The 20959-nt window shown below is 53.3% G+C and overlaps 1 protein-coding gene across 5 annotated transcripts; it reads left to right on the top strand.

Moving 5' to 3' along the window:
* The first annotated feature begins 211 nt into the window (after positions 1-211).
* FBXL19 (F-box and leucine rich repeat protein 19) lies at positions 212-20897 on the top strand. 5 transcript variants are annotated; one of them, XM_042921155.1, is made up of 11 exons: positions 212-569; positions 1887-2087; positions 3492-3635; positions 3739-3825; positions 3919-4137; positions 4644-4676; positions 5916-6427; positions 13070-13233; positions 13325-13486; positions 18851-19069; positions 19169-20897. In XM_042921155.1, exons 2-11 carry the CDS (start codon positions 1911-1913, stop codon positions 19345-19347), a joined length of 1896 nt encoding a protein of 631 aa, XP_042777089.1. In that variant the 5' UTR covers positions 212-569; positions 1887-1910; the 3' UTR covers positions 19348-20897. The 5 variants fall into 5 exon arrangements, with proteins under 5 accessions (XP_042777089.1, XP_042777088.1, XP_042777090.1 ...); XM_042921154.1 differs by having other exon boundaries at positions 4644-4805; XM_042921156.1 differs by lacking the exons at positions 3919-4137; positions 4644-4676.
* The last annotated feature ends 62 nt before the right edge of the window (positions 20898-20959 follow it).

The following is a 20959-nucleotide window of genomic DNA, read 5'->3' as shown; positions in this document are numbered from 1 at the left end:
CTAGGGCAGGGGGCCGCAGTCTAGGGGCGGGCCCAGGGGAGGGGGGCAGGTTACAGGGACCCCCCCCTCCCCGGGAACCGGCGGTGGGCGGGGCTTGAACCCCGGAAACGGTGGGGGGGCCCAGGCCTGGTCCTGGACCCCTGGGCAGTGGGAGCCGGGAAGGGGCCAGTTAAAGGGCCGGGGGCACTGTGGAGAGGTGGGGTGGGGGGAGGGGAGCTGTGACTCAGACCCCGGACTGAGTGGGGCCCGGGCAGAAGCTGAGCACCCTGCGCCCGAGGAGCCCCCGTTGGCCTGGGGGGGCTGAGGGACTGAGCCCCCCAGAGCAGGACCTCCCCCTGGAAGGGCCGCGCCGCAGCCCGTGGGAGGGCCTCGCCCCTGGCGCCCCCCATCTCCACTCGCCGCCGTCCCGGCCTCCGCCGGAGGGAGGGGCCGAGCGCCCTCGGGGGGCCGTGGACCCCGGCGTTCTGAGCGTTCCGCGCCCCGCGCCGCCCGGCCCCCCCGCCGCCGATGGCCGCCGACCCGCCGGGAGCTGCCGAGAAGGGAGAGATGGCTCCCGGGACACGTGTGAGGTGGGTTCATGCGGCTCCTCCTCACCCCCAGACCTGGGCAGCTCCCACTCCCATTCATCCTCAGCCCGGCCTCTCTCTGCCTTCCCCGCCCCCAGCCTCGCCCTCTCTTTGCTCCAAACTCCTCATCTCCAGCCCTCCTTCCTGTTACCTCTCAACCCTGGGGAACTGGCCTTCCTTCCTAGACCCTGCTTCCCCTTGCAGACCCCCATCCCTGCCTGCAGTCGCCGCCCTCCAGGCCCCTCCCCTGGAGCACTGGAGGGCCCCTTCCCCCCATGGATGGGTCTGGAAGTCCCTGGAAAGGGGGAAGCTGGGGTAAGACTCTGGCCACGAAGAGACCCTCCAGGCCTGCTGAGTCTGTATGGGATCTTGGAGGATCTGGTTTCCATGGGAAGGGGAGCCCAAGGGATTCTAGACAATTAGGAATGGAAAGCAGCCTGGGAAGCTTGGGGGTTGGGGGGGAAGACATGTAGGACTGAGCCCATCCTGAGTTCTGTGGAGATGTCAGGGTGGATTCTAGAATGCCAGGGAATCTGGGAAATTGCCCAGATTGACATGAGAGATCCAAGAGGAGGGTGTCTTGGGGCAGAGGGAGCTCTGTGGGGAGCAGAGGAGTTGAGATGTTGGACTGAGGAAGAGCTCTGAAGCAGCATTGGGGGGAGGGGTGTCTCAGAGGCCTGGGCAGCAGAGTGAATCTTTAGGGATGGGGGAGGGAAGCATCCCATTGGATGTGTTGACAATGTATAGGTTTTGGAGGAAGAGAGATTGGGTGGTAGTTGTGTGTGTGAGAGAGAGAAAGGAGGGAGGAAGAAAGGTCTGGAGCTTCTATCCAGGAATCTGTGGGTATTTTGGAGGTAAGTCTGGGAAATTTTAGGTTGGAGAATGCATGGGGTGTATTACATTTGGGTAAAAGAGGAAAAGTTGGGGCCTCTCTAAGGTAACTCCACAGAAAAGGAGCCCCTGGCTTTCCAGGGAGCTTTGGTGTGGGGATGTCAGTGCAGAGGCCCTAGTCCCTTCCTCATCTCTGGGCTAGGCAAGAGGACACTGAGGAAGTGTTAGAGGAAAGAGGAGTGAGGTCAGAAAGCCAGTTCTCAGACTCCCAGAGGAGCCAGGTGAGCTGCTTTGGAGAGAGAGGCCTTGAGTGGAGGGAGTGTTGTTCCCCCCCCACCCCCACCCACCTCCCCTGCAGGAGGGATGACCTCCTTGTCTCTCCCTGGGTAAGAGGGCAAGCTCTGGTTGCCTAGGAAAGGGGGGATCTGCGGGAGTTTCTCAGGCCAGGGCCTCAGTGGTCTCACCTGACCTGCCACCATTTACCCATAGCCCTCGGCGTTGCTGACGCCCCCAATGTCGTCGAGCAGCCGGGGGCCGGGGGCCGGAGCGCGCCGACGCCGAACCCGCTGCCGCCGCTGCCGGGCCTGTGTGCGAACTGAGTGCGGGGACTGCCACTTCTGCCGAGACATGAAGAAGTTCGGGGGGCCCGGGCGCATGAAGCAGTCGTGCCTGCTCCGGCAGTGCACTGCCGTGAGTTCTGACCCCACCTCATCAAACACCCTTGGGGCTTTGGGTACCCTTCCCCAGCTGGCCCAAGGGCCTTTCTGGGGGTGGCTGCTTCCTGGCGTGTACTGTAGAGTTGCTGTTTATTCATGAATTTTTTCACTGTGTTGTTTAAATGTCCACCAGGCCCATTTTCGCTCCAAGCTGGGGGCAATGTTAGGAAACCCAGGAGAATCTAACCTAGTGCCTGCTTTCATGCTTTTCCCAGCTTCAGAAGCACAGACCCATAGAGAGCTCACCCTGCCTTGGTCTTGTACCCCTCCCTAGAGGAATTTGTGTACAGAGGCCCACTTCCAGAGCCAGCCCCTGTGAATAGGTCTTAGCCTTCTTTGGCCTCTTCCTCACCTGCCAGAGTGGTCCTGAAGTTGAGGCCAGGCTTACCCTTTGCTTGACCTTGAACAAACACTTTGAACCTCAAGGTGTCTTTTCTGTGAAACGTTTTCTTTGCCGAGTGTAAAGATTAAACAGTGGCATGGACGTGAGTGTTCCTGCTACTGGGCCCAGCACACAGTAGGTATCTGGAGAATGTGAGTTTCTTGCTTTAAGCTTCCTGGGGCTCCAGAATGTGGCCCTTCTCCAGCAGCCTTAAGGAGCCAGCTGCATCCTGCGCCCCCTCCTGGAGGACCACCACCTCCTTTTCCTTCCAGCCACTTTTTGCTGCTGCTTTACCCCACAGCACTCCCTTCTCTCCCTTTTTACCCAAACCCTTGCCTCGCTTTCCTGTTTCTCCTTTCCCGACCTACTTTTTCCTTGGGCCTGTCTCCCGACCTTCAGCGTCCCTCAGATGACTATGTGTTACCACTGCCCTTCCCAAAGTCAAGTTGTCTCAGGGCTGCTCTCTTTCTCATGGGACTTTTTAGTGTTCCCAGGAGTCTTGCCAAAACCTGGTTCATTGTAGGCTCCAGAGCAACCCTTGGGCTGCCCATTGAGCAAACTCAGAATCATCCCAAGCTGTTGCCACGTCCTCTGCAGCTCTCTCTCGGTAGTATTGTCATATTTCCCATGGTTTCTCTTCTTTGGCAAAGCCAGCTACAATTTTCAGGGTCACACACACAGACCCTGATTCCAGCTGCAACATTTCCAACAGCGATAACAACTATGTATCCGGTGCCTCTCATGCATTATCTCATTCTTCCAATAGTCCCACAGAAGAAAAATGCTTAGCACCATTTTACAGATGGAGAAACAAAGACATAGGGAGGTTAAGTCACTTGTTCAAGGTTACACTGCCAAAAAGGAACAAATTCAGGATTTGATCTCTTGGCCCGTGGGTTCTGAATTTCATCCAGCATTGGCCAGGCTCCCCAGACGGAAGGGTTTCTCCCCTGTTGCTTGCTTTCAGGGTCCCTAACACCCTCTCTTCCCCAACAGCCCGTGCTCCCACACACAGCTGTGTGCCTCTTATGTGGGGAGGCTGGGAAGGAGGACACAGTGGAGGGAGAGGAAGAGAAATTTGGTTTGAGCCTCATGGAGTGTACAATCTGCAATGAGATCGTCCACCCTGGCTGCCTGAAGGTGATGGCCCTGGGGGCCCTGGAGTCTGAAGGTGATGGCCCTGGGGAATGCTGCCTCTGGGTTTACTGGCACCCTACATCCACTCCCTGCCCTCTGCCTACAGATGGGGAAGGCTGAGGGTGTCATCAATGCGGAGATCCCTAACTGCTGGGAGTGCCCTCGATGCACCCAGGAAGGCCGGACCAGCAAGGTAAGGATAGGGGCTGGGCTGGGTGCTGGACTCTGGGTAGGCAGTGGGTCGGAGAGCTGGATAGAACCTCACCCTCAGCTTCCATCTCCCCAGGATTCAGGTGAGGGACCAGGCCGCCGCAGGGCTGACAACGGCGAGGAGGGCGCCAGCCTGGGGAGTGGATGGAAGCTGACGGAGGAGCCGCCGCTTCCACCACCCCCACCCAGGCGCAAGGGCCCCCTACCTGCTGGGCCCCCCCCAGAGGACGTGCCTGGGCCCCCCAAAAGAAAGGAGAGGGAGGCAGGGAATGAGCCCCCCACCCCAAGGAAAAAGGTGAGCCAGGGAGCATGCTCACTAGGTCTAGCACAAAGGATTCTGGGAGCAGTAGTCTTGTTCCTTGTTGGGGAGGGTGGGCCTGGGACGCTGTGCTCTGTGGGTTCCCCAAGGGGTTTTTGGGAGATGTAGTTCAGGAGGTATTGGGAGGAGGATGGAGCATGCTCAGTGGGGAGGAGAGGTACAGGTGAGGTGCAACTGGTACTGGGCAGGGAAGCTTTGGGAGCTCAGGGTGCTTCAGGTAGGAGGGAGAGAGCCTGCTCAATTTAGCTGCTACAGAGGAAGAAGGAGGGGCTGGGAAGGGCCTGAGGGGGAAGAAAGAGAAGATGAGAGCATGCTCAGTGAGCCAAGACACTGTTGGGGAGGTGAGCATGCTCAGAGTTCTTCCTGAGATGGGGGCTTCTGGGATTTGTAGTTTAAGAAGAGAGCATTGATCTTAGCTTTGTGGACAATGAGGGGCTAATGGGGTCTTTCCCTTTCCCCATATTTCCCTCTTACTCTGGTAGGTGAAAGGAGGCCGAGAGAGGCACCTGAAGAAGGTGGGTGGAGATGCCTGCCTCCTCCGAGGATCGGACCCAGGCGGCCCCGGCCTTCTGCCCCCCAGGGTTCTGAATCCAAGCCAGGCTTTCTCGTCCTGCCACCCTGGGCTCCCTCCCGAGAACTGGGAGGTGTGCCGGGGACCTCCTCCCTCCCCCTCCCACCTTTCCTTGCCCCACCCTCCACCCTGGAGACAGAGATCTGTCCCTTCCTGCTCACCTTGTCTGCCCCTGCCCCATTTGGCCACAATGGGCATCTGGACCCCTGGGAAGAGTGGAAGGGGAGAGGTGGGTTGGGGCCAGGCTTCAGAACTTTCCAAGAACCCTTGGGGTGTCATCTGATCCATTTGCATCATCTTTCCACATCTTAAAGGGAAAAAGAACTGAGTTCAGATCCCTGCCCACTGACTCCCTGTGTGGTCTTGGCAACTTGTCAGCTGTTCTGAACCTTGGTTTCCTCATGTGTGAAGGAGATGATACTGCCTACCCTACCCACCTATCTCACAGAACTGTTTACATCTAATGAAAGTAAATGAGTTTTGTGAACTGTGAAATGTACCTAGGGTTGTGGAAAAGGAGGCCCAGAAAGGTTAAAAGACTTGCCCAGGGTCACACAGCAAGGCTGAACTTCAGGTGTCACTTTGCCCTGACACACAAATGCAAGGGTCTGCCTGATTGTGTTCAAATCCTGCTTTTGCCATTTGTCATTTTGTAATCTGGGCTAGTCACTTAGTCTCTCAGAGCGCCTGTCTCCTCATGTCTAAGAAGAGTGGCCCAGGTTGCCATTCCATGCAAGCACTGTGAGAGTATGTTGAGTTAGCGTGAGACGCTCTGTCACTCTCACATCCTTGAACAGATACTTGGAATCGTCTAGTCCAGCATTCAGTGTTGCAGGTGATGAGCCAGGGGTTTCCAAAGGCCACAGAGAGTTCAATAGCCAAGCCAATACACAAAACTACATCTCTGACTGTTCTCCATATTTCACTGCCTTTGGAAACTCATAAGCTGTTGAAACCCATAGGGCTTCTAATTCTTTGAGTCAATGCCTTCATGTGACAGATAAGGAGACCAAGGTCCAGAGGGACATGGTGTGGCTGAGGCTTCACATCGTTCGGGGGCATAGCCACGACTGGAACTCGGGACCGTCTCTTGGGCTGCTCATCTCCTGCTGACTCCTCAGGGGCAGGGAGGTGGGACAGTGCACCCCAGGCCCTAGAACAGCCTCCCCCTATCTCCTTGCAGAAACCAAAGCCGCCTTTGGCCTCTGCTGAGGGCCCGGCAGTGCCGTCCCCATCGCCACAGAGGGAGAAGCTAGAACGTTTCAAGCGCATGTGCCAGCTGCTGGAGCGGGTGCCTGACACCTCCTCGTCCTCCTCAGACTCGGATTCTGACTCCGACTCTTCAGGCACATCGCTGAGTGAGGATGAGGCCCCTGGCGAGGCCCGGAATGGGCGACGGCCAGCCCGGGGCAGCTCGGGCGAGAAGGAGAACCGCGGGGGGCGGCGGGCTGTGCGCCCTGGCAGTGGGGGGCCCCTCCTCAGCTGGCCCCTGGGCCCCGCCCCACCGCCCCGGCCCCCACAGCTGGAGAGGCACGTGGTACGGCCCCCGCCTCGAAGCCCTGAGCCCGACACGCTGCCTTTGGCTGCTGGATCCGACCACCCCCTGCCCCGTGCCGCCTGGCTTCGTGTCTTCCAGCACCTCGGGCCCCGAGAGCTGTGCATTTGCATGCGAGTCTGCCGGACTTGGAGCCGCTGGTGAGTGACCTGGACAGGCCTGGGTTCTCACTGCTGTGTGACCTGCAACAGCAGGTTGTGATCTCTTTGGCTCCTGGTCTGTAATCTGTGCACATTTTAGTCTGATACTTTTGTATTTGCTGTATGCAGGCTGCTTTCCATTTGTGAGCTCGTTGAACTCTCATAACAACTTTGTGAGGTGGGTACTATTATTCCCTTTCATAGATGAAGCTGAGGTCAAGGTCATGGAGGGGACGTAGTGGAGCCAGGAATTTGAACCCAGGCCCTGTGGCTCCAGAATCTTTTCTTTTAATAACTATCGTTTACGAACGTTCAGTATGTGCCAAGCATAGTGCTGACTGCTGGACATGCGTCACCTGACTTGTTTTTCACACAGTCTTTTTTCTGAGGACAGTCTCATTATAGGTCCTATTTACAAAGAAGAAAGGTCTTTGCTGAGGTGGCCCCTGCCTTCTCAGAGGCAGCCATTCTTGGGACCCCTGGCTCCCTTGGTAATTTCTTTCTGCCCCGTAGCCACCACCAGCTCCCTTTGCCTATCCTCCCCTCATCTCCCCACTGCTTTCTCAACCTTGTTTGTTCAGAAATGTCGGTCATCCTCCCAAGCCCCTGGTCTTCCTCTTTGATCCTGCCCCTGACAAAATCCTCCCCCAACCCCATCAAACTCCCACTGTACTCTGTTCCCTCTACAGAGCACATAGAGGTCTTTTGCCTGCTGATCAGTTTTCACTCAATGATTCATTTTCATGTTCATGTCCCTTGTTGGCATGGTACTTTGTCTGTTTTATCTGTATGTCCCCACCATGGGACAAGGGCAGTGTAGGTGCCCGAGAAATAATTCATTAAATGAGAACATTCAGGCTCTTTCCCAGGCACTTACAGTAGACCAGGCATTGTTTTGGGCACTTGGCAAATTGTTGGCTGACTTGTTCCTCGTAGTAGCAGCCCTGTGAAGGAATGAGGGACACCTGAAGTCACAGCGCAAGTTCGTGGCTGAACTCAAACTTCAGTCCTTTTCCTTTAGACTCTGGGGCATTAGTTCATGCCTCTGGTCCCTGTGGAGGCTGTAGAGCTAAGAAGATGGGAGTACAGGCTCTGGAAGCAAATTGCCTATGGTTGCATCGTATTCTTTCTCTGATAAGCTGATGCTGCTGGGCTTAATTTAGAAGTTAAGTTTCTTAACTTCTCTGTGCCACAGTTTTTTCTTCCATCTGTGAAGCCAGGAGAACCAAAGCATTTACTTCATAGTGTCTTTGTAAGCTAATATACTTAACGAATTGAGGATGCTACCTAGGAAATAGAAACTACTCCATGCCTTAACTGTAATCGTTATTATTCACTCAGTTGCAAATATTGACTGGAGGCACAGACTTTATATCCTCAGAACACAGGTCTGTGCCCTTGAAGAGTTCCCAGTCAACCCGCAACATAGAAGCAAATAGAGCAATTACTGGGGATCATCACCCCAGCTTGTGTAGTGATTGTGTAGTGATTGAGGCCACTTTGCTGAGGCCTCCTCAAAGCCAACTCTGCTGGGCACGTGGGATCCAGAATTGAAGAGGACTTGATTTCTGCCTCAAGGAGAGACTTGCGACCAGAAGTGGACGAAGCAGAGAGGCTGGACTGCACAGTGATTTCTAGCTGGGGTCCTGGAGTCTGGCCTTCGTGGGTGTCATCCACTGGGACTTCCGCACTTCCTGGATGTATGGCCAGGGGTGGATAGCGATACCTTTCATGGCCTGTTTTCTCATCTTTAGTCTAGGGTTCATACTCTTACCTTGTGGGGATTAAATGAAGTGGTCCTTGCAAAGCACTTAGCACACTACCTGAAAGGCACTAAACACTATATAAAATGGTGGCTTTTGATAAGGTCGAAGGTAGGGCGGAGCAGAGGTACAGTGGGACCAGTCAGGAGGCTCGGTCAGGCCCGGGCACAGAAGTAGGGGCAGGAGGGGTAGAGAGGAGGGACTTGGAAGACGGCTATGCTCACCACTATACCACCAATGCTGGCAAGAGAGGAGGCACTTGGGCTGAGAACTTTTTAAGAAGCAGAATGGCTTGCACTCAGTGACTAAATGGCTATGAGAGCAGCAGGGTGACTCTTTGCTGAGTTTCTGGCCCACAAGTTTCTGGGTGGGCAACAGTGCCGTTCCCTAAGCTCAGGAATACCAGAGGAGGAGCAGGTTCCAGGGAAAGCAAAGTGCTCAGCTCTGACATATTTGGCCCAAAACTTCTGTGGTCCAGTCAGGAGCTAGCGAGACAGCAGATGGATGTACAGGTCTGATGTTTGAGAGAAAGATCCAAGTTTGGAAGTTTTCATCCTATAGGTGGCAGCTTCCAGAAAGGACAGAAGACGGAATGTTAGTATTTGTGAATTAGACAAAGAGCAGCCAGAGACATGGAGGAGATGGTGGTGGTATCCTGAAGAAGAGAGATTGAGGAAGGAGTAAATGATAAAGTGTAGGATGTTGGCGAGAGGTGGTAAGAGACCAAGAACCAGAAATGGCAACTGGATTTGCTATGAGAGGCCTTGGTATCCTTGGCTGTGCTACAAAGAGTTAGGGGGGACCAAAGCCAGGTTGCATGGAATCAAAGATGTCAGCTCCAAGGGAAGGACTTAATCTGTTTTCTTATGTGTCCCTAGTTTCTAAGATGGTATCTGGCATACAGTAGGTTCTAAGACAGTACTTGTTTTTTTTGTTTTTTGGGTGTTTTTTAATGTTTATTTTTGAGAGAGACAGAGCATGAGTGGGGGAGGGACAGAGAAAGAGGGAGACACAGAATCCAAAGCAGGCTCCAGGCTCCGAGCTGAGAGCCGGATGCGGGGCTCAAACCCATGAACCGCAAGATCATGACCTGAGCTGAAATCAAGAGTAGCATGCTTAAACGACTCAGCCACCCAGGCGCCCCTAAGATAGTACTTGTTGAATGGGTGAATGAATGAATGGAAGTGAGGAAATCAGGATGGTGTGTGGAAAGAGGTAGTGAGGGTGGAGCTAGAGAGGAATTTGTAGGTGGGAGAGCAGGAAGTTGTAGGCTTTCCTGTCTGGTGGCTTTTATCTTTTGGCACTGGGAGGCGAAGTCAATGTACCAAGAGCGAGGGGAGGGGGCAGCCAGAGGAAGTATGGTGGAGTTGTTGAGTCACAGGGAAGAGGGTTGGAACTTTGGAGGACATGGGCAGAGAGGGTGGCAAGGAAGGGACTAGAACACAGGGTCAGGACCAGTTGGGGGCTGGGAATAAAGGCCTGGAGATGGGTGGGTAGGAGGACAGTGGTGGCATCAGGGAGTCCAGATTGCTGAGAGGGAAGAACCAGTTTGGGCTGGTAAATCTGCATCCCCAAAGGGCCTCTGCAAGACAGAGGTTTAGAACCAGAATTTCAGATTTGGGAGGTGGGCTTAATGGGGTGCTGACTCAGTCGGGGTGGCTGGGGTCTAGAAAGAAGTGAACGGGTTAGGGAACTCACACATCAAGCCCTGACGCCCCTAGATGAGCACATGCGGTGCCTCTTAAGAGTTCTTGCCTCTCACCTTAGGCGTCCTTCCCCAGCTTAGAAAGACCGTATCCATGGCTCCCTGCTGCCCTCACAACAAACTCCCCCAATTCTGTTGGACGTTTGGACGTGTACAGTACCTCACCGACGGCACTAAGTATTTCCCACACTTCCCCCGTACGGTCTGCCTTCATCTTTGCAGCAAACCTTTGAAGTACCGCCTTTACTCTCTTATGGTTTGGAGAATGGAGGCCCAGAGAGGGTGACTCAAAGCATGGAGCTGGCAGAGCTGGGATTCAAATTCCTATCGAGCTCACACACTTTACCTCTAGGCTCTTGTGGGCATGACAGTCCAGCCTGGCATTCCAGCCCGCCTTGACACGGTGGGTCTCCCCTGGGCCTCCTCTGAGGTCTTCCCCCGGGCTTTAAACCAGTCACAATTCAGGCTCTCAATCCAGACCGGCTTGGTTTAAAGCCTGGCTTTGCTGCCACTTGGTAACTCTGGGATCTTGAACAAGTTTCTTAATCTCTTTGCCTTAACTGTTAAAAAGGAGATGATAACAACAATATTTACCTCCTAGGGCTGTTGTGAGGCTAAATGCCTTATCTATAGACAAGTACCTGGCACATAGTAAACTCTCAGTAAACACAGTTGTTAGTACCATAGACATCATCCTCACCTTCCTCATTATGGTGAGCTGATGAATTGCCCTTTGTTCCTGCTGCCTGAGTTTCTCAGGGTGCTCTGTTTTCTCTCTGTGTCCTAGGCCTGGACACTGGTTCTTCCCCATCTGGAACATAACACCCACTTTCCTCCCCTCACTAGAATAACTACTGTCTTCTTAAAGTCTCAAATCAGGCTGTCTCCCTGGGAGGCTCCTTGTCCAGTCCTCTCATTGACCCTTATTATATCCTTTGCTGCTTCAGTTACCATGGACTGGCCGTGTTTCCCCCATTTTCTGATAGCCCAGTGGAGGCTGGGCGCTTAGGATCAGTAGGGCAATCGGTGATTGTTGGCTGCCGTTCTTAGGTTTAAACCCAGTGTCCTGGTCATTCAAGAGTAAAGGGACCAATTAGTTCAATCCCAGAAAAGTCCTGGGAGACTTCCTGGGAGAAGAGGCACTGGAGCTGTGTGTTGAAAGCTCTGGGTTGGTTGGCATTTCTGGCAGAAGCACAACATGTACCAATCTATGTTGGCTCCAGGCAGCATTGTATGTCAATAAGCAGGCAGGTCGTTTGGCCTGGCTATCGTGAAGTGGGATACAGAAACAACTGGGGGGCCCGTGTGTGCCTCCAGGGAGAAGGGTTCCCTTCCAGCTGTGGAAGATCCAGGAGGACTTCAAGATGATAGTGGCAGTTGAGCTGAGATTCAAGACTGGGTTGGAGTGGGCAGGATTTCACTGAGTAGAAAAAGAAAAAGGGCAGGACCTAGGGGCAGAAGCTGCGTTGAGGATAGGTTGGGTTTTTTTCTTTTCTGTTTTATAATCGGAGAGATTTGCAAATGTTTATTGGTTGAGTGGAAGGAACCAGGAGAAGTAGAGGCTAGAATGCCAGAAGAGGGGGGGAAGTGGTAGGAAGCAGCAGGCGGGAGTGGAGTTGTTTGGATTGAAGCCTTCAGTGTCTGTGCCCCCAGTATTCCCTAAAATGTCATACAGGGCGCTGGCGGTTTCAAGTGGCACAAAAGCATGGCTTAATCCTTCTGTTAGTTTTGAAAAGGAAGTCTCTCCATTGGGTGCTATTGTATCTTTAACACTTCTCAATACTTATCTCCCTGTTTAACAAAAATAGTCTTCAGGTGGTAGCCTAAAGCCACAGCAACACCTGCCTAGAACTTAATAGCCCTGGTCTGTTTTTATTGTACATGTTTCTAAGGTTAACATATGTATGTGAAATAATACTGCCTTTAAGTGCGAAGTGGGGATCAATTTAAAGATCAATCCATGTTCTGCACAGAAGGGGATAGCAAATAACCGGAGTTGGGAACCACTCTCCCAGCTCAGGGCTTCTTGCAGGGAAAGCCCTTCAGTATGAGGGGTGGGAAGCAGGGAAGACACAGCCTCCTGGGCCCTTCCCACCCCTGCTGCTTCTGACACAGTCCATCTAGCCCAGTGAGAATTTCCTGACATGCCTCTGAAAACTGGAAGAGAGTTTTCTAACTAAGTCTCAAGGAACTTTAGTGTGCCACAAAGTGTTTATAGGTGACCTGGGGAGAACACTGGAAGGGTTCCTGGTAAAATAAGTTTGGGAAGCCCTTCTCTGGTTTTGCTGCATGTTGGACTAGTCAAGGCTCTCAGAAATGCTGGGATCAGGAATTCAAATTCAAATCAGGATTTGAAACTGAATCCTGGGCCCTACCAGGCCTTCCATAAACACTGATTAAGTGAATAAATGAAAAGCTGAGATGAAATGTGTTGTGGGGGAAGGCCCGGTGGAAGCTTCAGGGAATTCACACTGGCTTTGCACCATTCCTTCATTCAACAAATGTGCAACAGATCACCTGGGTGCACCTGGCACAGTGCTGGGTACTGGCCCTACCAAAGGAGAAAAGCCAGACCTGCCCTTGTAGAACCTCCATTCTAGTTGTAGAGACACAATGATCAAAGAGAACAGGGTTGTAGGTCAAGCCTCAGGCAGTTGGCCATCAGAATGGGGCAGATGTGGCTCAAAGGCAGAGATTAATAAAGGATATGGGAAATTCCCATGAGTCATCATAACTTAGCCAGGGAGAACTCCAGAAGTCCAAGGTGGGGTGGGGGTGGGGTGGGTAGGGGCTGCTGACAGATCCCTATGGTGTTACATTAAATACACCATGTAGGGTGTTTGTGTCTTTGCTAAAATGCTTTATAAGCTGTAATGCCTAAAAACATACAGAAGCCCTGTGGGGCTGACTGAGTCTGGATCATTATCCTCATTTTATAAAGGGAGCATCTGAGGCTCAGGGAGAGGAATGGACTTGCTTGGGGTCTCACAGCCAGTAGGTGATGAAATAGAACCCCAAACCCAGTGCTCTTGTCCTGAGGAGGGGAGCTTCCTGCCACCCCCTGCTGTCTTTGTGGGCCAGCCAGGCCAGAGCTGTCTGTGGTGGACCCTTAAGTAGGGAGTTTTGTGGGTTCCCTGAGAGCTGAGAGCTCTGTCTCCCTCTTGTGGCTGATAGGTGCTATGACAAGCGTCTGTGGCCTCGAATGGACCTGAGCCGGCGAAAGTCACTGACCCCGCCCATGCTCAGTGGTGTGGTTCGTCGCCAGCCCCGAGCCCTGGACCTCAGCTGGACAGGTGTCTCCAAGAAGCAGCTCATGTGGCTTCTGAACCGACTGCAAGGTAGGGTTGGATGGCAAGGTAGGACAGAGTGAAGAGGGAGACGGTCCTGGGATGGAGCATCAGCTTCCTGACCTTCCCTCCAACCCCCCAGGCCTGCAGGAGCTGGTGCTCTCCGGCTGCTCCTGGCTCTCCGTCTCTGCCCTGGGCTCAGCCCCACTGCCGGCCCTGCGGCTCCTGGACCTTCGCTGGATTGAGGATGTTAAAGACTCCCAGCTGCGTGAGCTGCTGCTGCCTCCACCAGACACCAAACCAGGTGTGGCCCCTGTTGGCTCATTTGCAGAATGGGTTGGGCAAGGGGAGGGAGTGGGTATGAGGCCTCCAAGGCCTCTTCCAACTCATGCTGGATGTTAAAAGATTTGAAGAAAGGACGAGCACAAGTTTGATTAGAAGGCCTTACTTGGCCATTGTTCATCTGCTGTGCGTTCCACCGTGTGATAGGAGCTGTAAGGGAACAGGGATGAAGAGGAAGTAGCCCCCTAGAGGGGAGATGGTTATGTGATGAAACACGGTATAAAACAGGAGGATGATGTAAGAATTCTGGAAGAAGCTAGGGGCATGGCTGATGGCAGATATGAGTGAAGTCACTGGGTGTGGTGGGCACTATTGGAGAGCCTCCAAAGGGAGCAGCGGCAATTGCCAGGGAAGAATGCAGGCCCAAAGAGCCAGAAGTGGATTTTTCTATGAGATATCCGTGATTTTATTTTATTTTTTAAATGTCTGTTTATTTGGGGAGGAGGACAGAGAGAGAGGGAGAATCCCAAGCAGGCTGTTAGCAGGGAGCCTGACTTGGGGCTTGAACCCACAAACCGTGATGTCATGACCTGATATCATGATGATATCATGATGACCTGAACTGAAATTAAGAGTTGGGCACTTAACTGATTGAGCCATCCAGGTGCCCTGAAATATCCTTGATTTTAAATGATGGCAGTTAATTTAACATTCTTTTGCTTATTTTATATATTTTTAAATGTTTATTTTTGAGAGAGAGAGAGAGAGAGAGTGTGTGTGTGAGCAGGGGAGGGGCAGAGGGGAACAGAGGATCTGAAGTGGGTTGTGTGCTGACAGCCGTCGGCCCAATGCAGGGCTCAAACTCACAAACTCTGAGATCATGAGCTGAGGTGAAGTCCGATGCTCAGTCAACTGAGCCACCTAAAAGAATGTCACTAACATTCTTTTAAAATTCATGTGTGGACCAGTAAATATATGGCTGAGCAGTAGATTTGGCCCTTATGCCCCCTTGCCCTGTAATAAAAGGATAAGGGTTTTCCTGAGAGGATGGAGCAGAAAGAGGGAGCCAAATGACTTGGAAGGTTGCATAGGGCTGGTGGTATCATCTCCTGAGTCAGGCCAGGTACTGCCAGGGAAAGTCAGCTTTTGTTATTGAACACATAATCTGGCCCTGGCCCTGTGTAGGGCCCTGGAGATCTCAAACTGAATTGGTCCCATTCCCTACACTGGTGGAACCCTAGTAATGCAGAAGAAAGAGAATCAGAAATGGAAAGTTAGGGTGTGATAATGGTAGTGGCTATGGTCAGGGCAGGGGTGGGGAGCAGTGAGAGAATTCCTCCCTGAGTTGGTGCTATTTAAACTGGGTCCTGAAAGGGACAGGGTTGTCCCAGGGAGTGTGAAGCAGGAATAAACAGTTTCTTAGGGCATGAGGCCCATACTGACAGAGGGGGGTGCTGGGAGCTGAGGCTGGTCAGATGAACAGAGGCTGGTCACAACAGAGGTGTGGGTTAGGAGCACTGAGGCCCGGAGCTTCCTTGTCTAGCCAGGAGATGTGATGCTAACAACAGCTTCTCTGGCCCCCGCTAGTCTGTTCTCCACACTGATGCCAGGGGAACCATCCAGAAGGGCAAATCTGTCCATGTCTGCCCTGTGCTCTAAATTATTTCTCATAGCCCCTTGGGGCTCTCTGGATAAAGACTAATACTTTGTCGCTAAGGCATGGCATGGTCTGGCTCCCACTGACACAATACTATCCCTGCATTTCAGCCCCTCCAGCCCCAGGACCTTTGCCCAGTCTTCTTTGTCTAGAATGCTGTATCCTCCTTTGTCTAATTAACACCTAGTCATCCTTCAGGCTTCAGCATAAGTGCCACTTCCTCCTGGAAGCCCTCCAAGATCTGCGCCACCCCCCACCCCGCCCCGCACTGTGCACTAAGATCAGAGTTCCTTTAGAGCTTTGAGAGCAGGGGGGCCCTGGGTGGCTCAGTTGGTTGGGCATCTGACTTCGGCTCAGGTCATGTTTTCATGGCTTGTGAGTTTGAGCCCCGCATCAGGCTCTTGCTGACAACTCAGAGCCTGAGTCTGCTTTGGATTCTGTGTCTCCCTCCCTTCCCCCGTGCGCGCTCTCTCTCTCTCTCTCTCAAAAATAAATAAACATTAAAAAAAAAAAAAATTTTAGAGCTTTGAGAGCATCCACTCCCAGCTATCACTACATAGTTGTGATTTGATGAAAACCCATTTCTTCTCTTAAGCTCCAGGAGGGCAGGGGCTGTGCTCACTCTAGCCCTTTGCTTTCACAGCTCACTTTTCAGCACCTTTCTCCCCACCCCATTCCCCTTCACAGCAGTCTTGGAAGGGGGTAGACAAACATCTAGAAGTCTCTTACTATCTGGACAAGCCACCAGAGGCCCAGAGGGACTGAGTGACTACTGCAAGGCACACAGGCAGAGCTAGCCCAGAGAACTTCCCTGTTGCCCACTCTTACCAGCATTAGACTGAATCAGGAAAGTGGGGTGAGGGTGGGCATTGGGAACTGTTTAGTCCATGAAGTGAGAAAGTGCTGTTTGGCTGGCACACTGACCCCAGCTCCTCCTGCCTGAACTACCTGAGGAGCTTCCAAGGATGAACCTTCCAGGTCCTTAAGACCTGTTACACCCACGTTTCTTTTTTTTTTTTTTTTTTTAATAAATTTTTTCTTTTTAACATTTATTTATTATTGAGAGACAGAGAGACACAGATCATGAGCAGGGAAGGGGCAGAGAGAGGGGGAGACACAGAATCCAAAGCAGGCTCCAGGCTCTGAGCCGTCAGCACAGAGCCCGACACAGGGCTTGAACTCACAAACTGCGAGATCATGACCTGAGCTGAAGTCGGACGCTTAACCGACTAAGCCACCCAGGCGCCTCTACACCCACCTTTCTTATCTTGGCTCCCTGGCTCTGTGTAGCATTCCTGAAGCAAAATTTCAAGTTCTTCTATTTCCTTGCTTTCGTCCCGCTGTTCTCTGCCTGGCGTGTTCTTCTCTCACTTCTCTGCATGTTTAAATCCTTGAAAGCCCAGCTAAAATGCTGCCACCTCAGTGAAATCCTTGTAGATGCCTACTTCCCCTGCCCAAGCCAGGAGTGACCTCTCTTTCCTCTGCTTCCTCCTGATGGCTTTTAGCTGTGGCCCGAGATTGAAGGCATCTGTAGGTGTATCCCCTTTCTAGGCTCTCTACTCCTTAAAGGAAAAAACGAGGTAGAATCCAGTTTGCCAAGTCAAGTGTCCACAAAGGTGGCCTGGCAGATAACAGAAGGGTTGCGCTTGGTGAATGACTTTAGGGAATAGCATCTTGCAACCCAGCTCCCAGCTAATCATTTTCAGGTGAAAAAGATAGCCCAGTGGTGCCAGATCTTATAATTTTTGAAGGAAAAGCTCTATCTAAATTTCTTTATGGAAATGTCCTTTTTGTAGCATTAGTCATTAATTTAAGAAAATTTTTAGCACTGGGGCGCCTGGGTGGCTCAGTTGTTTAAGCATCCTACTCTTGATTTCAGCTTAGGTCATGATCTCGCAGTTTGTGGGTTCAAACCCTGCATTGGGCTCTGTGCTGACCATGCAGAGCCTGCTTGGGATTCTCTCTCCCCCTCTCTTTGCCCCTCCCCTGCTCTTGCTCTCTCAAAATAAATAAACTTAAAAGAAAAAGAAAGAAGAAAATTTTTAGCACTGTGCAGACTCCATAAAACACTTGTGAAGGCTAGTTTCATAAATTTGCGACATCTGATTTAGTTTATCTGTGGGCTAGGCCAGTGCCTGGGAGGCAGATAGTGTTGTGGTATGTGGTCTGTTGTCCTACTCTGTTACTTCAGAGTCATGTGACTTCCGACAGATTGCTTAATGATTTTAACCTCAAAGTTCTCATCTGTAAGCAGGAGTGATAGTCACAGTCTCCCACAGCTGTGGTTCTTACAGTGCAGTCCAGACCAGCAGCATCAACACTACTAGAAAACTTGTTCGAAAAATAAACTCTAGGGGTGCCTGGGTGGCTCAGTCGGTTAAGTGTCTGACTTCGGCTAGGTGGTGATCTCACTGTTCATGAGTTTCAGCCCCGCATCGGGCTCTCTGCTGTCAGCACAGAGCCCACTTCAGATCCTCTGTCCCCTTCTCTCTCTGCCCCTCCTCCACTCACACTCTCTCTCTCAAAAATAAAAACATTTAATAATAATAATAAAATAGAAACTCTGAGGCCCTACTATCTAAATTCTGGTGGCAGGGCCAGCAACCATTCTAGGCAGCCCTCCAGGGGACGCAGAAGAGTCACTGGCCTTGGGGCAGGCTGCCACTTAGCCCACCTTAGCTGGTGCCTGGCCCACACTGAGTGCTCAATTAATGATGGCTAGTGTACCCTAGGCACTTAGTTTAAAAAGCAAAAAAAAAGTAATGCAGGAATGTGGTAGATACAATAAAAGAAAAGCAGGCCACATGCTTTGGGTGTAGAGATGAGGGGCATGAGTTCTTCTACCCTGGAGATGAAGAAGAGGCCTCTAAGCTCAGACCTAAAAGCCTGGGACACCAGCCAGGCATAGGATTGAACTTCGGTGTCCACAGGCAGAGTCTCAGAGCAGGTCACCTATGGAATTTGGCCCAGGTGTTTGGGAGCACAGGCGTGGAGTTAGGAACTGAGACAGGGATGAGACCTAATAGGAACTGGAATGTTGTAACCAAGGAGGTGCCTTCAGGGTTTTTGGTAGAGGAGCCTGTATTTGAGAACAGCTCTCTTTGGATGCGAGGAAGGAGAGGAGAGACTAGACTGGGTGAGGAGGCTGTGGCAAGAGTTCAGGCAGGAGTGGTGTTACCCCAGAGGGGTGTCTGGGGAATGGAGAAAAAGGGATTCAGCTGATGATGTTACTAATGGAAGGAGAGGGAAGTAGGAGGGGAGCCTGGGATGGCAGTTCCATTGGGGATGGCATTTGTTGGATGAGTGAATATATATTGAGCACCTATGTCCCAATTGTTAGGGATAGAGCAAGAACAAGACACAAACTCTTGCCTTGGTGGAACTTACATTCTAGTGGGAGGAGAGAAAAAAAGATGTCACATGTTAGAAAAGGGGAAAAAATAATGCAGGGAAAAGGGAGGAGTATGTGGAATGTTACCGAGTCAAATGGAGTAATCATGGAGGGTCTCACTAGGGAGGTGATGTGAGCAGTGAACAGATTAGATGAGGTCAGGTTGTGTGGTTGTGTGGGTGTTTGGGAGAAGAGCAGGTGGTGCAGGTGGAGGCTCTCTTATCTCGGAAGCAGTTTATGGATCGGTGAGGAATAGGTGTGGAGACACAGGTAGGCTAGATGCCTAGGTTTGGGCACAGGAGCGGCCAGGAGTGCTGATCTCTCACCTGCCTGCCCAGGGCAAACAGAGAGCCGTGGGCGGCTGCAGGGGGTAGCAGAGCTGCGCCTGGCGGGCCTGGAGCTGACAGATGCCTCCCTGCGGCTCCTCCTGCGCCACGCACCCCAGCTGAGCGCCCTGGACCTGAGCCACTGCGCCCACGTCGGAGATCCCAGTGTCCACCTACTCACAGCCCCCACTTCCCCACTCCGGGAGACCCTGGTGCACCTCAATCTTGCTGGTAAGCAATCTGTCCATCCTGCTAGTGTGTTTGTCCCCGAGACCGGTGGCCACCCTCTGCTCACCTTCCTAGTCTCAGTTACCTCTACCCCACCCCTAGGTTGCCACCGCCTCACGGACCACTGCCTCCCGCTGTTCCGCCGCTGCCCGCGCCTCCGCCGCCTAGACCTGCGCTCCTGCCGCCAGCTCTCACCTGAAGCTTGTGCCCGGCTGGCAGCCGCTGGGCCCCCTGGCCCCTTCCGCTGCCCAGAGGAGAAGCTACTTCTCAAGGACAGCTAGTTGGGTGCCCCCCCACCCTCCCCCAGGACTCATCAGGAGCCTGGACCTCGGGCCTTCATTTTATCCCTGCCAGGAGGCCAGGTTACCCACCTCATGACTTGGGATTCCTGCCCAGGGACTCGAGCCAGCCTCCCCCCCTTTCTGCCCCCTGCACTGATATCTCTGGGGGTCTCTCCTTCCCATCCCCTCTCCCTTCCACCTGCTTCATTGTCCATCCCCTGGGGGGAGTGGGTCAGAGGTACTGGGGGTTGCTGAGCCAAAGGGATGGTGGGAGGGGGGTAAGGTGCAAGTTTGAGGGAGGGAAATCGGGGAAAGGGTATCTGCACACAGGATACTGGGAGCCAGGGGGCTGGGGGAGGTGGAGGATGGGCTGGGGGAGGGGGGACAGAAAGCAGACCACCAAGGGTTCAGGGAACAAAGACCAGATACTTGGAGTTGGGGGGTGGGGGGGGGCCAAAAAGGGAAACCAGAGGAGTAATTGGGGATCCACATGTCAGAGATGGGGGGGAATCGGGGAAACAGGGGAAAGCCAGGGCTGAGCGAGGGGTGGGGGCAAAGAGCAGGTGTGGGGGCAGTAGTACCCCCTCAGGGGGTCACACCCCTCTCCTAACTCCCTCCCCAGATTTCAGTTCCTTCCCCCACAAGCCCTGACTCCTTGAACGTCACTGACAATGGCAGCTATTGCGAGGAGTGGGGGCCCGCGGGGTTCAGCGCGGCCCAGGGGAGTGGTGAGGGGTACCCCAGCCCCCTGCCTGCCTCCCCACACAATACTTGAACATTCATCTGTACTGAAGTGTTACTTGAACCGGGGGAACCTCGGACCTGGGGGAGCCAGAGTGAGGGGACTGATCCGCTTGGACTGAGACTGAGACTGGACCAGTGGGCACCCTGCTTGGACTGCGCCACCCCCAGGCTCTCTCATGCTTTACTGTATTGAGCAGCTCCACCCTCCTGACCGGGGGTGGGGGAGGGGGTGGGGTGCCAGCCCAATGATGGGAAAGATGGGACTCCTCCAGCCTGGCTCTTCCCTCTCTTTCATCGTCATGGAAACTTGTATCCCATTTGCCCAGGGAACTGCCACTCCTGGTTGCCATGGAAATAGCAGCCAATGGACACCTCCCAAAGCCAGTGCTAAGGCTGGAAATGGCCCCTCTTAGTTGCCATGGGAACTTAGTAACAGACTCTTGGCCCTCCCCTGCCCCCCTCCAGGATGGGGGCGGGGTTTGAGGAGGCAGGGGGAGGAGTTGGGGCCAGGTCCCGCCCCTCAGCCCCGGCCTCCCGGGGCAGCCGGGTTGTACCATGTAGGGGAGGGGGGATCTATCCACATACCTCAGGTAACAGGGAGGTGCGAGGGTGGGGGGAGGGACTGGGCGGACCAAAGGCCGGAGGGGAGGGGGTTCTGGGTATGGCGAAAGGCTTGATAATGGGACCGCTTGGGGAGGGGGAGGAGGCAGCCCGGCGGGGGCAAATGGGGGTCCCAGCCGGGCTGGGCCCCTGGGCCCCGGGTCTGTACAATACGGTTTGCTATAAAACTCAAAATCTTCCAGCCAGTGCTGCCGCGTTCGTGTGTGTCTCTTCGGCGTTGGGGTGGGGGTAGAGCTGGCCTGACTGG

The sequence above is a fragment of the Panthera leo genome, chromosome E3 (genome assembly GCF_018350215.1).
Source record: "Panthera leo isolate Ple1 chromosome E3, P.leo_Ple1_pat1.1, whole genome shotgun sequence".
In the NCBI taxonomy this organism is placed as follows: Eukaryota; Metazoa; Chordata; class Mammalia; order Carnivora; family Felidae; genus Panthera; species Panthera leo.
Note: the sequence above shows the minus strand (reverse complement) of the source record. Positions and strands in the feature narration are given on the sequence as shown.